Genomic DNA, 15,081 nt, shown 5'->3' on the forward strand with positions numbered 1-15,081 from the left:
GCTTCTTCGGGCTCCTTGCCTGCGCCGAGTGCAGTGGACTCGTCGATCATTACTCACGGCCAATCGCCCCAGACCATAACAGTGTCATATCCTGCGCGGCCGAGGCGGTCACCTGTCTGCCATCTCCGCCTTGAGCACGCTCTACACTTCACACGCGAACCGGGTCGTCCCGCGCTCGACCCTACGGCTCACTGCGTCCAGCGCGCGCAGGCGACGGTTCGCAGCAGTGAGAAGTGCGCAAACAAACACCCTGGGACACTGCGCCACAGCGAGTAGGCTCGCTCTACCGCTCATCAAGAGCGGGAGCTCACCATCCGGTCATCAACGCATGGTCGAAACCAAAACGGACGACCGGAGCGAGAGGGGGGCGGCGGACGGGCGCGCGAGGCGCGGGGCCAGTCCGACGAAACGACCCCATGTCGACTTGGACCTCGACGCGGAGGAAGCACCACATCGTTTCGTCTTGTGTTGTGCCAACGCAAGACCGAACGATCTGGTGCAGTTTGGATATCTTCGCGGCAAGCGATGTCTTCGCCAGCGCATTCGGCGCGGCAAGTACAGGGTAGGATGTTTGCCGTCTATCCAGGAAAACGAGTTAGTATGGAATCAAAGAGACGTTTCACGCCACGCACCTCTTCTTCGTGCCCGGGCATAGCCCTCCTATGGTACCGCTCCACCGGCTGCGCGACTTGGAGCTCGCCGCCCTTTGTCTCTGTTGCTTTGCCGCGACACAGACGCGCCCGCTACACTGCGATCGCTGAGACTGACTCGCACAGCTGACACTGTCCCATCCACGGTCGAAGGCGTGAAACGGAGGTGGTCGTCGCCTTGGACCTGTGGGTCGATTTCGGGTGGCGGTGAATCTGCCATCGGCGACAGTCTCCTGCATATATAGGTCAGCTTTGTGAAAGGACACGCGGAGAGCGCACTTACAGATCGCCGCACAGCGATATCCTGCCGACGTTCCGCAGGGATTCGTCGCGCCGACACCTTATGTTGACTCCCATGTCGGTCGACTTGGCGGACGTCCTCGCGGGCTAAGCCGCCGTGCTTCAACCCGCCAGCTGGCGGGTCCCTTCGTTCCGGGCGGGCCTCAGACGAACAACGACAGCGGGGCTGCGACGGAGCTGCAGCAGCAGCAGCTGCTGCGGGGTGGGGCAGGGGTGGTGGGCGTGGTGGTGGGCGTGGTGAGCGTTGAGCGCCGCCGCATGTAGCACGACGGGCTGCAAGTCGTCGGGTCGCGGGGCGTGAGAGGATGACGCAAGTCATCATTAGCGCCGCGACATCCTCATGTCGAACTCGAAAACATATCGGCACCCCGAGTCGCGCGCGGAGGAGCTGCTTAGTGGGAAGAAGAGCTATCGACATTTTGAGCTGGTGTTGTCCGTAGGCGTAACGGAGAAATAATATTGGACATCGCTGTGCGATCGAAGAAAGTAAACGAGTATAGACGTTTCGCGGCGGGCGTAGTGAGTAGTGACCAATAGAATATGATTGAGTTGATCCATATGTCCTGGCTGATCTCAGTGACAAGCTGGGTAGTCTGGCAGGCCGTCTGAACGTTCTGAGAATCCTACCTGACGACTTAGCATTGAAAATCGAGGTCAGAAGGGCAGCGAAAAGGCACGAAGGCGTAGCTTTGGAACTGTCACGGTACTGCATTGTCCTCACCTCTCAGCCAGGTGGATCTGCGCATCCATCAACAGATTCGTACGCAGACAAAGCAGCACATGCTGGCGTGACTATATAAGATTCGACCGGCTGGAGAGTCGTGTCCCTCAACTCTCACCTGGCAATTGTCGAAGGATGGCCACTCCCCGATGGCTCCAGCTCACCAACCCGCGTTACTTATCCGATGATGAACTGGAAAACATCAGTTCTGCAGCCTCCCTGCTTGTGACTTTATCCCCTGTCGACATTACTGGAATCCCGGCACATGTCACCTATTGCCAGGTCATTGGGGTGCTGGTGAGCCACTGATTCAATTCATTCATGCTCAACAGAGTCCTGAATACTCATTGACAATTACGGCAGCACCGCATCCGGTTGCTCTGTAACTATTTCACTTATGCCCTCGAGTGGCTGGACATTGTCGAAGATCGCGTTGAGATCGATTGGAATGTCGCTGATCGTCCCTATGAACGTCACGAATGGGTGAGTGCCCTCGAGTGATCTTCTTGGGCAGAGAGCTTATGTCGGCGAGCCAGAACAGTGCTGTCCTCGCGCAAGCGACCGCCATGACGCACCCTCACGTGTACAGAGAGCCCGGACCCCCTCGGGCGGGGCAGTTGAGCCGCGAATGGAGGCGCCACCTCCGACACAATTTGTCCGGTAAGTGAAGTCTCCTTGGCTCAATACTGTCTGTCCTAACGTTATATACCCTTAGACTTCATGCGCATCAACCTTGGCTACTTTGCCCATACTACGACTACTATTCACGTTGTCCAGGTCTTCGAAAGGGTGGGTAAAATCAAATTCAATGCTGTGTACAACATACTGACGCACCGAGGATCTCAGCGTGCTTGGGGCATACGCTTCTTAGTTGAAGGGAACATCAATGGGGAACAGCGATCAAACATCACAGTCAATGCTCTGGAACACTTGTCGCTGGACCTCTCGACTGCTGTGCCGGCAATCCGGCGTGCACGCTCTATGCGTGAGCTAGGCTCGGATTACTACTGAGCGAGTTATGAGACTGTCTATGCCTTGTCCTTTTCAAGTTCACGACACGCTGTAATCTACATCTCTTTATGTTGTCTCTTTCAGTTAAGAAGGCTGCTCTCACTATCTATGTATGCGTCGCTCTCAGTCGCACGTAGTGACGCTAAGCGCGCACCGAGTGAAAACAAATGTGTATGCACCATCGATGCGGCGGTGGCTCGGAGGTCGCGTCCGCACCAGGCGAGCCGACATGGCTGGAGTCAAACACAGGCCGATACGGATCGAGCATCTTATGCCAACGCACGTACTGCTCGGTAGTATTGCGGATGAGCATCCCGACGCACCTCTACTCCTTCCTGACCCTATTCAGCGTGCTATGGACCTTAAACCTCACCTCCGCCATCCTCCCCGGCCTCTGCGCCCTCCTCTGCTCCGCTCCTTCCATCGAACCACCCGCTCCGCGACCCACCCGCACGCCTCGCCCACCGCATCTGCACACGCACCCAACAATTCATTGCAGCCGAGGCTGAGCAGGTAGAAGAAGGTCTCCGTCGCCTCGGGGCTATCGGTACGTCGCTACTAATCGAAATCGTCCGCCAGTAGACGCCCACATGCACGCCTTCGAGCTTCGCCGATCAACGCGCGCGCGCGCGATGGGAGCGGGGGCCGAGCTCTTCTGGGTCATAGCGACGACAATGAGGACAACATGCTCGAGATGTGCATGGCGTCGTCCCACTGGCACTCGCACACGTTCGTCGCTCGCGCGCAGCCGCGCAAGTGCAGCGTCAGTGGCACAAGGGGCATGGCTGAGGTGTAGGAGCGAAGGTCCTCGGGTTGTATTTTAAATTACTACGACGAGATTCGATGGGCATGTGGTGATTGTGCTAGAGGAAAGAGAGGAGGGGAGGAGGAGGGGAAGGAAGAGAACGGAGGGAACGGAAAGGAAGGGGAGGAACGTAAGAGAAGGAGACAGAAAGGAAGGGGAGGAACGGAAGGGGAGGAACGGAAGAGAAGGGAACGGAAAGGAAACGGGGGAGGGAAAATGAACACAATTGAACTAAGACCTCGAAGATCCAGGAAACGGTGATCATCTACATGTACTTCGTGAACGAGACATAGCCAGCAGTAGCTTTGTAGAAGAGATAAAGAGCAACGAGATATAAAACGATGAGGCCACAGGCGTGGCGCCAGGACGGCCTGGTGCTCTGCGAGCTAACAATGCCCTGCGAGCGAACGCCCTGCGAGATGGCGCCGTCGCCACTGCCTCCGAAGCAGTGGCACACAAGAGTACGGAAACTCTCATCATCGTACATGGTCACCGAGTAGACCCTGTCCGCCACGTCATCATACCAATAAACGGTCAATGTGGGCTAAAATGCATCAATTCAGCGGCCGAGCCATTGAACCGGCTGCGCGCTCACCTCTCGGACAACGATCTGAACGTTCCATGAGCCGATCGGCGTTCCTCGCACCTCACCGGGCCCGCAGCAGAAGAAGGCATCTGCGGGAAGCAACTATCAGTGGCGGGCCGAGAGCAACCAGTTGGAAAGGCAGACTCACAACGACCACCAGGGAGAGGGATGAGGACGAGGTGTCCAGGTCTCATGATACGAGCACCGCCAATAGTTACGACCCCTCCACGAGAGCCTAGTCGGTAATCCGCCACATAGAAGACCAGGATTCCTCTGACAACTGCTGCTCAGCGCTACAATTCATGACGAAAAGGCGACCGACTTACTTGTCGGGGCGCCTCCCAGAGCGGACGACGACGACGTTATCGGAGAGGGTGCTGACCGAGGGAGAAGGGGAGGACATGGGGCTTGCTTGACTACACGTTGGTCGACTTCGCCGTCGCTTTATATACTCATGTGGCGCAGGCTTGCATTGTCTGCTGAGCGGCGGCTCGCGATCGAATATCTTGACGTAGCAGTGGATCGCGGCAACCTCCGTCCCGTTGAAGGTGTCGACGTCCTCGCACTTCTCAACGCCCTTTATCTGCATTCGCGGCGAGGGGGGGGGGAGTCCGGCCAGGCGTTCATTGCGACCGAGAAGGCGCAGATGTTCGCTCGCGATGTCGCCACTGGGGGTCTCCGGCAACGGTCCAGCAAAGCGAGGAGTCTTCGACGACGACGGCAGAGAAGGCGGATTCGAGCGCCGAGTCGTGCCAGATCGTGACGATTAGTTGCTCGCGCTCCCACTTTTGACGGAGATATCCTTGGTGTGGTCGGCGAGAAGACCGTCAAGGGCGCGCAACTCGCAACGCCAATTCGTCCCGTAGAGCTCGTGCGTTCGCAAACAACTCGCCCGCAAACTCGTCCGTCCGTACATCCGCTCACTCATCCTTCTGTTCATTCACGCGCCCGCCGGTTCATCTGGCTGCTCGAGGCGAATCGAGCATGCGAGGTCAGACGCGATGCGGACGTTGGTCGCGGGCACCTGCACGCACGGCTTCGGCGGGGTGGATCACACTCGGGTGATTCGTCGACCATGTTCTTGCAAAACGGGGACAGCAGGGCCTAATGTCGAGAATCGGGTTGTCGGCCCCTTGAGATATCTTCGGTGCAACATCGAAGGGACCATCGCGAGTACAGCGTTCATTGGGCTCTAGACGGCACACATTGCTGATACTTAATGGTGCGAAGCATCTTCAAGCCTTCGTGAGGTAGAATGTTGGAGCCCGGAGGGTCGACATCTCGTGGAAACGGTGAGGTTCACTCAACTGCTCATACGAGGGCAGGAGTTCCCCGGCCCAGATATCAACGCATGGTCAAAACCAAAGCGGACGTCCGTTGTACCAGAATTGAGGCATAGAGAGAGGCTGAGGTGGACATAGCAGAGCACGAATGCTTTTGAAAGGGACCAGAGGTCGGCGTAGGACGGGAGGACGGGGCGGGGGCACAAGCGCTCAAGGCGACTCTGGCGGACTCCGGTGCCGTACTAGACGCCAACAAGCGCTTACACATCCCAGACGAGGACGATGATGCGACTGTTTTTCGCCAACGCTCGATAGAGCACCAACATCCGCTTCTCGCCAGCGGAGTAGTTGCTCCCCTCGTCGCCGACGAGAGAGTCCAGACTGAACTTCGCCTCCGCCACGGCGTCATGCGCCCCGTCCTGCGGCAGTAGCCACGTCCGCTGGATGGCAGAGATCAATTGCGCATCCGTGCGGGTGCCCTCTGAGTCTCTACGGGGATATTGATCAGGCATCGTCAACGTGGTGTGCATAACAGTGGACGTGGCTTCGTGTGGTCTCCGTCAGACGGCAGCTCGGTGCAGTACGTGTCAAACAGCTCGTCGTCGAAGGCGAGCGCGCGGAGGGCGAGGGTGCAGAGGCACGGCGCGTCCGCCAGGGTGATGGGGAAGGAGGGGGAACCCAAGCGGCAGCGGGAGTCAGAGAGGGATCAGGAGAAGTCAGTGCCCGTGCCGAACAACGTGGCCTTCACTTGTGACCTTTGGAACTTGGAACTGTGCCGCCATGTCCATCATGGGGCGTCGACACAGAACGACCCACTCGCTTCACCAGCCCATCCTTGACAGACCACAGCTCCGAGCCGACCTGAACAACGGGTGCGGGCACGACCGCGGCTAAGTGAGGAATTCTCTGAGCCTGTATGGGAGCTCGCGGAGGCGGTGGCAGCCGGGCATAACGGGTCATCCGACGTAAGAAACGACATGAGAGGGCGGGGATAACACGAGTGTCTTATCGACTCGGGCTCAGTGTGGAGGACAGAGGGACGGCAGGATGGGCGATAAAGACTGAGAGCGCGACTTGAGGGAGGGCCGGGAGAAGGAAGTCGTCGTCAGAGCGGTCGACGCCGAGCTGCAGCCGCCGAAGGAGAACCAAGAATTAGAACAGGTGATGGTGGATGTCGATGTGGAGACTGCTACGCACGGACGATGAGGATCGCATGCCGAGCGAGCACGCATTGCTCAATCTGTACAACAGGACGATGTCGACCTTGCTAGGGCTGATCGTCTTGCTGAACCTGGCCTGAAGAGCGCGATGTCGAGCACAACGAGGACGAGAATGCTGCAGAGCAGGTTGAGCCGTACGCTCAGCCACTGCTGGATCACGATGACTATGTAGCAGGCCCTGTTCTCCACGTCGAGACCGTCTTCCGTCTTCCGAATGAATCTGCCCTGCACGGGCGTAAGTTCCTGGGTACGACTGCGTCGTTACGATGCGATACTCACTTCTTCTCTATGTGCGCGGACGGTGCTAATGCTGGTGAGCGATTCTGCGCATATCGTTGTCAGTGAAGGAAGAATGGAGATACTGGTGCAGCGTACCAACATAGGCAGAGTACGATTTTGACCGCAAGACAGAGTCCAGGCGTTTGTCTCGACCGAGATGCGGCGGTGGAGGGCAGCATATGTCCCCATGTAATCCCCTTGAGTGAAGCCCTTGACGCTCTCCGCAGTCCACTAGCCAAGGAATAGGTTGTTGGCGGCTGCAGGCGGGGTCATCAGTAGCTCTACTCTCACACAAAGGGGGACGGACCTTGGGTGCCCTGCATGAGAGCTACCAATGATAGGAAGACCGGAGCCCACACAAGGCCCCCGGCGCAGCGGTAGTAAGTGCTGTGTGTGGTCCACACCACCGACTCCGTGAGCCGTGTTTCTGCCTGCATCAGCTCAGGGTGCGCATCCTTGGGCTCCTTGCTTGCGCCAAGTGCAGTGGACTTGTCGACCATTACTCGCGGCCAATCGCCCCATACCATAGAGCGTGATATCCGCGCGGCCGAGGCGGTCACCTGTCTATCATCTCCGCCTTGAGCACGCTCTGCAACTCACACGCGAGCCTGGCCGTCCCGCACTCGACCTCACGGCTCACTGCATTCAGCGCGCGCAGGCGACGGATTGCAGCAGTGAGAAGTGCATAGACAAACACCCTGGGAAACTAGCCACAGCGAGTAGGTTCGCTCTACCGCTCGTCAAGAACGGGAGCTCACCGCCCGGTCATCAACGCATGGTCGAAACCAAAACGGACGACCGGGGCGAGACGGGGGCGACGGATGGGCGGGCGAGGCGTGGGCTGCAGTTCGGATATCTTCGCGCGAAGCGTCGCCTTCGCTAGCGCATTCGGCGCGGCAAGTACGTGGTAAGGGGTTTTCTATACATCGAAGACAACGGTTAGCATCGAGTGAAGGAGAAATTTCACGCCACGCACCTCTTCTTCGCACCCTGGCATGGCTCCTCCTACGGTACCGCTCCACCGGCTGCGCGACTCGCCGACTTTGCTTCTGTTGCTGCGACAACGACGCGCCCGCTACGCTGCGATCGCTGAGACTGACCCGCGTAGCTGAGACTGCCCCGTCCAGATCCGAGGGCGTGAAACGAGGTGGTCGACGCCTTGGACCTGTGAATCGAATTCGGGTGGCGGTGAATCCGCCATCGGCGACAGTCCCCTGTGGATGGTCAGCTTCGGGTAAGGACACGCGAAGAGCGCACTTACAGGACTCCGCATAAAAGCGACATCCTGCCAACGTTTCGCAGAGAGTCGTCGCGCATCTCCTATGTCGACCTGGCGGACGTCCTCGCGGGCTAGGCCGCCGTGCTTCGACCCGCCAGCTGGCGGGTCCCTTCGTTCCGGGCGGGCTTCGGACGGACTGCGACGGCGGGGCTGCGACGGAGGTGCTGCAGCTGCGGGATGGTGGACGCCGTGAGCGTTGAGCGCCGTCGCATGTAGCATGACGGGCTGCAAGTCGTCGGACTGAAGCGCTGAGGTCGCGGGGCGTGAGAGCATGACGTAAGCCGTCATTAGCGCCGCCACATCCCCATGTCGAACTCGAAAACATATCGACTCCCCGAGTTGCGTGGGGACGCGACCCGGAGGAACTCATGGTGACAGTCGGCGAGTAATATTAGAGGTCAGGACACTTTAGCTTTACAATAACGGATGCAGTAGAACAATCAGACGACGGGCGACTCGGACGCGGGTGGTGTTGAGACTATGGCCTCCATAAAGCATACGCATATGAATTGGTACAAGAGAAGTATGTTGAAGGCTGAATGCTCTCTGTCATGCACGTAGGAATCTACTAGCCTACGCGCGAGCGCTCACTACTCTGGCATACACCGCAGCCCAGCCGAGCGTCGTACGCCCCTGCTCCGATAGCTAGCACGAGTCGTTAGAGAAGAACGGCTTCGTTACGATGGACGTAGTTTACCTGCTGATATTTTTCGGCACGCTCGACGAACTCCGCCACGTTGGCATTGGTCTTGAGAAGGCGGTCGACTGCAATTCCATCCTTGAGTTTGGGTACAGTCTCGGCCTTTTTCATCAGTTCCTGTAGTTCTCCGTGTCGTCAAAGCATAATTCCTCGTATTCGAAATCGACAACGCACCCAAAGAGACTCTTGAAGCTTTCTTTGGGTGTGTCCTCTGTCGTGAACTGTCATATTCAATTCCTCAAGTCGCTGCATCACCCCGTCGAAATCTGCGCGCGTCACGGTAGACAGACCACTGGATTCCCATCTGCGCTGAGCCGTCGACTGAATTTCCAGCGCGTCGCGCAGATCGGCTCCCCGAAACGCTTCGATCCCTTGGAGATCGATGATAATGGCGTTTCCTTGGACTTCCGTGTTGCCGAAACAAGGTGTTTCCTTCAGCGGAGATAGCTGTTTGCAAAGCTCATCCTTCGAAATAGCCACTCAGCATGATAGGTGAAACCTGACGCGGGATGGCTTACCTCTGTGGCCTCCAGTATCGCCAATCGCTGTTGCAGCTCAGAAGCCACCTCGTCCAGAGTGCCCCCTTTCTGCCACAGAGTCTCGAAGCCCGTGCGCGATGATACCATCATCGTAAGGACTGTGAGCTTCTCTTCGGCGGCCACGACCCGGTGTGCTTGTTCGAGTAACGTCGCGGTCTGCCAGTAGTCAGGACATGGTCAACGGGGGTCCGGGATACAGTAAACGCAGACTGACCTCAGTGTATGTTGCCTGCAATGTCGATTTGAGGGAATGGACCATCTTTATACTCCTCAGGACTCGTGCTGTACTCTGCAGTCTCCTGGCCTTCTGCGCCTGATGCTGAATACGCTTGAGCACTTCTTCTCTATAGGCTTTGTTCTGCTTCTGAAGCCGCCTCATTGGAAAGGTCACGTCTTCGAGTCTGTGGTAGCTGATGCCATTTAGAACAAGACTTCTGTAAAACAATGAGTCAAGCAAACTGAACTTGCATTAGATCTACGCACCTCCGGAGCTCTAGAGTGTATGCCACTCCAGCTTCCAGTATGGCCTTTCTGCTCTCGGCCACTTTCTGGATGGCACTAGCCAACGGGACGACATCGGTAGCAGACATGACTGCGAAGGATTCTTCGAGTTGCAGCGGGACGGCGGAGGAGATGCGTAGCGGGACGACGACTTGAGGTGAAGGTATGCAGTGTGGTTAATGCTTCTTTCAGCTACGAAGGTGAACAAAGGAGTCCACTGCAGGTGTCGCCCATGTGGCATTATACAAAGGCGGTCTAAGAATGCTTTGTTCGCGGAAAACATTTCGTAGAAAAAGGTTCGCATAATGAACCTACCACTCGCAGAGACGGTAGGTAGTCGTGATACAACATTCGGAGACGAATTTACCAGTCCAATTTGAATCAACAAGTCCGTGTATCTAGCCATGCACCCGAGTAGAGATCTCTGCTCTCAACAGAACACCGTACGTTCCGCAGCTAGCCGCAAACGGGGATGAGTACTGGTTAGCATTCAAGTTATTGATGCGCGTACCCTGTTTGCGGAATAGCTTAGCACCGGTCTGCGCCCACTTCAGAAGAAGCGCGAAGTCCTGGGCAGACGAAGCACCCGGTATAGTCGGCATGCCTCGAGGATACGCATTTCCAACGCATAGACGAGCGCGCACTACCAGACACACTCGTCCCCAGCTGTCCTTGTTCGGTCCGCGGCTCCACTCCGCCTGCGAATAACCTGTTGAATGGGCGGGAGTACTGGACGTGATAGCATGTCTTCGAGAGCAGTTGAGGGCCTGAGATCTCAGCGTCAGGGAATGAATAGTATGCTGAGAAAGAATCTCCGCCTCGAAGGACCTCTCGTTGGAGGGATCGCGGCCTCTGGACACTGTTCCCAATGATTAGCCAGCAGACCCATCGTGTCGAGACGATCGCTCGTTACCTGCGAACTAGATGCACATCGTCCATACTCTGCACTTTTGCAGGGGCCACAGATAAGTCTTGGGTGGACACTCCGATGCATATGAGGATCATCAAAGCGGCGATGGTCGTGTATGCGACAGGTCGCCTCCAAGACGAACGCATCGCATGGAGGGTTGGCCGCAGCACAAGACGTTGTCCGAGTACAGCCGCCGTGTCGAGGCATGTTAAGAGCGCAATCAAACCCTGGATGAGTAGGTAGACAGACATTATGCCGCATATCCGTAGATATGGAGCGACGGCGCTGTAAACGTATGAAAGGGAATCCGAGGCGAGGATGAAGATGCACGGAGCAATGCCAATGCAGATCATCAGGATGTCCGCGAAGAATTGGAGCGCTGACATAGCAACACGCAATGCGGCCAAGAAGTTTGCAGGGGTTAGGGTGCGGATGGACCCTGCGGCGAGCTTGAGGACGCAAGCGGCAGAACGCCACAAAATGGGACCGAAGCCATGGGCGGCAGGAATTGCACTTCCGCCGAGTGTGACGGTGCGGCTCAAGGACGTCCTGTTGTCAGGACTTGCATCAACTAGCGACTGCGCTCCGATCCCAGCCTATGAAAGAACAATATCACCAGCTCATCATAAGAACAACCCCACAAAAGATTGAGGGTTACGCACATCGTCATGGTCTGCATTACTGTGCTGGAGCCTCCAACTGTGTTTCATGCGCGCACGCTCCTCTTCGTAGATGCTTTCAGAGTCCCTGAACGCCATTGACCTCCATCCATGCAGTGCCCTTGACTCGTCCAGTATCTCGCTCGGTGAATCAACGGTTCGGATGGAAGGAAGTGGCGTATCCTGCGCTGCCATTGTTTTCTGCCGCTGCAAGAACGCCAGCCGCGGTGCTGCGATCCTCAATTGGTCCTACGACGCTGATCAGCCTGGCTAATCACGACGGACAGAGTAGGTTGCCCTACAGTGCGCAGTGGCGTATTATGCGCCGTCGTTGTATCCCGCTGATGCAAGAACGCCCGACGTAATGCGGCGATCTTCGATCGGTCCTACAATGCTGGTCAGACTGGCATCCTCACGACGGTCGAAGTCGGTTGCCCTACAGTGTGTTTGCGCGTTGCCTAAAAAGCGAAGCTTGAATAAAGAAGTTGAAGTTTTTGGACTTTGTTCATACGCACCCTTGCCTCTCTCGTAGTATCAAATTGGGGGGGCTCCCCAGGCGAGCCAGATAACGTCCGGAATAGTTTCCGGGACGAAGTGTTATCGAAGTCGGCCTTGCGCTTGTACCGCATTTGAAGGGGAGTGTTCGGTCTGAGAGTCAGCGCATTGTCGCTCCCAGCTGGACGGGAGGATGTGACCTGGGTGACGCGCCAGCACGCGTCGCATCACGCCTCTAGGCGCCCGACTTCGCAAGCGGACAGTCGAATTCAGATTGCCGTGCATCTGCCAGTACCAACGTAACGATACGAATAAAGAGGAGTGTATCTCGAGTGTGCAAAAGTAATAGCAAGATGGACAACAGAGACGATAGCGTTCGAAAGCAAATTGAATGCGCGTTCAGAAGATCTAAGGGCAACGTCGGGGAAGGATGGGAAGCCGGCCAGCCCATTCGAAAAACGTCTCCACGTAATATTGCACTAAAACTCGTTCGACATAGTTCATCTGCCCCTCCGCGAACTGGTACTCGAGCCTGGTGCAGTTACGCAGCGAATCAGGGCAGCGGGGCCATCGCCGCACAACACGAAGCCACCTATCTAGTGCCCTACCTCGTTCGTCACGTAGTTCTGAGGCGAGGCCTTGCTGGGCAGCAGCGAGATCAGAGACCTGCAAGCTGCACGCTCCAGGGAAGATTGCGCATATCAATGCCTCGCGCGTAACCTCTTCGGATTCAGCATCTAGCCCTGAATGCGCTGCATTTGGGACCATAACCCGGTCAAGTTCCAGCAATTCGTACCGGAAAGCGACTTCGTGAAGCTCCCACAAGACTTGCGGCCAGAGCCGAGAGGGCATGGGGCCGTCAAAGCTGTGCTCCATCCACTGTATGACTCCACTGGTCCGAGCGCTGAGTGCCGAGGGGGTAAAACCTTCGTCAAGATGGCGGCGAGATGCGATCGTCGCTCGCCGGCACGAGTCATGCTGCTGTCCGAGGAAAGGACATCCCGAGCATTCTGGAGATAGTCGCGCCAGAGCTGCGACGAGAGAGTGCGAGGAACTGCCGCATTGCGACAGCTGAGGACATACATCCACGGGACTCGAAGATCAAGCCAGGCTGAAAGGTATCGCTGCCTTTTTGCTCGTCCTTGACCCCCAGGAACCAGTCTGATCGCGGTAAGAAATAGCCCCATTTCCCCTTCGCACTGATGTGGTGATATCGAGTAGTTTTAGCTGCGGCGGCGAATCCGGGAATGGGCGGTGGCAAGAGGGGGTCAATCATGGGGGCAAAATCGGCTCCAAGAGCCACTCGGCCTGCGTGAGTTTGCCTCGGAGAGATAGCAGGATCTGAACGCTAACTGTCAGCAATTACTAACTGCACATGGCATCCGGACGCACAAGGCTTGTAACGTGTGCTGCTATCTGGGTACGCTGGCATTGTTACTTGCTCCACATCTGGCATCGGTGTCACCTCGAAATCATTGTAGATGTGCTGAGTACGCGCCAGCGACGCTATGTGGGACTCTCCGACGAGACCAATGTAGACGCGTTTTCCGATGAGATCACCGCTTGTCACGACAGAGCTCGCTGGTTCTATGGGCACCACTTTGCGAACGACAAGCGCGTGCTGCCCAACGATCTGCTCGGGAAAGCGAAGAAACCAGACAGGAATCCCCGTTGCGCTGAGTCGCTGTATAGCGGAGGGATCATTCGTGAATGCACCGATGACTCCGGATTTGACAGCGCACGGTCTCTTCATGTCGGCCACGACCGCTGCATCTTGACAACACTCCATCCAGTCCAGCCATGCCATGCATTCGAGCCAAAACCGTTGCAGGCTTGCTACTTGGATGACAGTGTCGCGAAAGGTGGCGGGTATGTCGAGTAGGCGGCCCATAGCTAGACGCATCGAACTCTCGAGATAGTGAATCCTGCATCGCGGGGGCCTGTGCTCCAAGCAGTAGCGGGAAGTGCGTTCGCTGCAGGAGGCCACTAAGGAAGCCAGTGGCATGAGACGCTCCTTGAGTAGCTTCCCGAGACCGAAGACGACGCAGTTGTCGAAGCGCGAAAAGTCATCCGCACTCGGAGTCCACCATATGACTTGGCGGGGATCGCTGGGATCTTCTGGCCGGCGGAGTATCATGACCATATGCGGCCAGCTTGATGCGAAGAGCTGAGGATGCTGGAATGGATCTTCAATCCCGTATCGTCCGTCCGACCTCACGAACACCTCGATCCGACCCAACACGGGCAACGGCACATAGTCGACGTTGGGCGAGGTAATGAGGTATTTCTTGTCCAATGTCCAAGCGGCTGCTACGGCGTCTCGCCAAGTGATCCTGGCTATATTGCCTCAATGAGTGGTATCGCATTCGAGAAGATGGCCCGTACCAGTGTTATGCTGCGTGACAGTCAGCGGAGGAGGGTCCGCTGCTTTCGGCGACTCCCTTCCGTCGCCATTGCGGAGAGGGGGGCTCTGTGATTATAGGATAGGAGGGCGGGTCGACAAGCTGCCCCTTCGGACGAAGAGAGACACACCGTGGTCTGCGATGGGACCCAGAGTCTTCATCGCGTACTATCGAGACAGCGGGGAACGCACAGTTTACCCGCCGCCCAGCGCTCGATAATATCGTGAACTTACCATGTCCACTTCCTCGTAGTTCGACGCGCCCTGGGTGTCAGGAGGTGTTTGCTGAAGCAGTACCGGCAGGAGTTCGAGTCTTCGGCGCTTGCTGAGGCCAACAGACCGACGCTGAGCTCGGGACTTTCCGAGCCTGCAAGGCCGATCCCCGCGTCCGCCCGAGCACAGCGATTTTGCTGCGGACCTACTGGACGGCGATACGCCTCACGTTACGCGTCAACACAGGACGCTGCACGAGCAAATGGGTGGATGCTACATATTATACGCAGCTGGCGGCATTGGCGAAATATAAGCGGAAGTAGGCGGCGGCCCCAAAAGGCAATGTTGCTCGCTCAGCTAGACGCTCGTGTCTCTTCGACCTTCAGTCGTTTGAAGGCATCACCGGGCAGTGTCCAGTGCCTATCCCCCCACCTTAGCTTTCTTATCTCCCCCTCCGCTGCCACTTCTTTGATGCCATCGGTAGAGGCCCGGTTGTTCACCTATGCGAAGCACTCGGGACTTACTAGGC

General features: G+C 57.0%; 4 protein-coding genes across 4 annotated transcripts; 1 reads left to right on the top strand and 3 right to left on the bottom strand.

Annotated features, from left to right (window-relative positions):
* Positions 1–307: 307 nt before the first annotated feature.
* B0H18DRAFT_1125849 (uncharacterized protein) lies at positions 308–1,007 on the bottom strand (the record flags this gene model as incomplete). Its single annotated transcript, XM_048035074.1, has 4 exons — positions 308–578; positions 633–748; positions 796–883; positions 934–1,007. 4 exons carry the CDS (start codon positions 1,005–1,007, stop codon positions 308–310), a joined length of 549 nt encoding a protein of 182 aa, XP_047886326.1.
* Positions 1,008–1,806: 799 nt separating this feature from the next.
* B0H18DRAFT_960046 (uncharacterized protein) lies at positions 1,807–2,682 on the top strand (the record flags this gene model as incomplete). Its single annotated transcript, XM_048042905.1, has 4 exons — positions 1,807–1,968; positions 2,035–2,154; positions 2,208–2,331; positions 2,387–2,682. 4 exons carry the CDS (start codon positions 1,807–1,809, stop codon positions 2,680–2,682), a joined length of 702 nt encoding a protein of 233 aa, XP_047886327.1.
* Positions 2,683–3,752: 1,070 nt separating this feature from the next.
* On the bottom strand, positions 3,753–4,476 carry B0H18DRAFT_960047 (uncharacterized protein; the record flags this gene model as incomplete). Its single annotated transcript, XM_048042906.1, has 4 exons — positions 3,753–4,031; positions 4,083–4,162; positions 4,222–4,346; positions 4,400–4,476. 4 exons carry the CDS (start codon positions 4,474–4,476, stop codon positions 3,753–3,755), a joined length of 561 nt encoding a protein of 186 aa, XP_047886328.1.
* An 8,810-nt stretch (positions 4,477–13,286) lies between these two features.
* Positions 13,287–14,222, bottom strand: B0H18DRAFT_887505 (uncharacterized protein; the record flags this gene model as incomplete). Its single annotated transcript, XM_048041179.1, has 1 exon — positions 13,287–14,222. A coding segment is annotated over one exon (936 nt), but the record flags the coding sequence as incomplete, so codon positions are not given.
* Positions 14,223–15,081: the final 859 nt, after the last annotated feature.

The sequence above is a fragment of the Fomitopsis serialis genome, assembly GCF_022376445.1.
Source record: "Fomitopsis serialis strain Sig1Antser10 chromosome Unknown B0H18scaffold_171, whole genome shotgun sequence".
NCBI classification, from domain to species: domain Eukaryota; kingdom Fungi; phylum Basidiomycota; class Agaricomycetes; order Polyporales; family Fomitopsidaceae; genus Fomitopsis; species Fomitopsis serialis.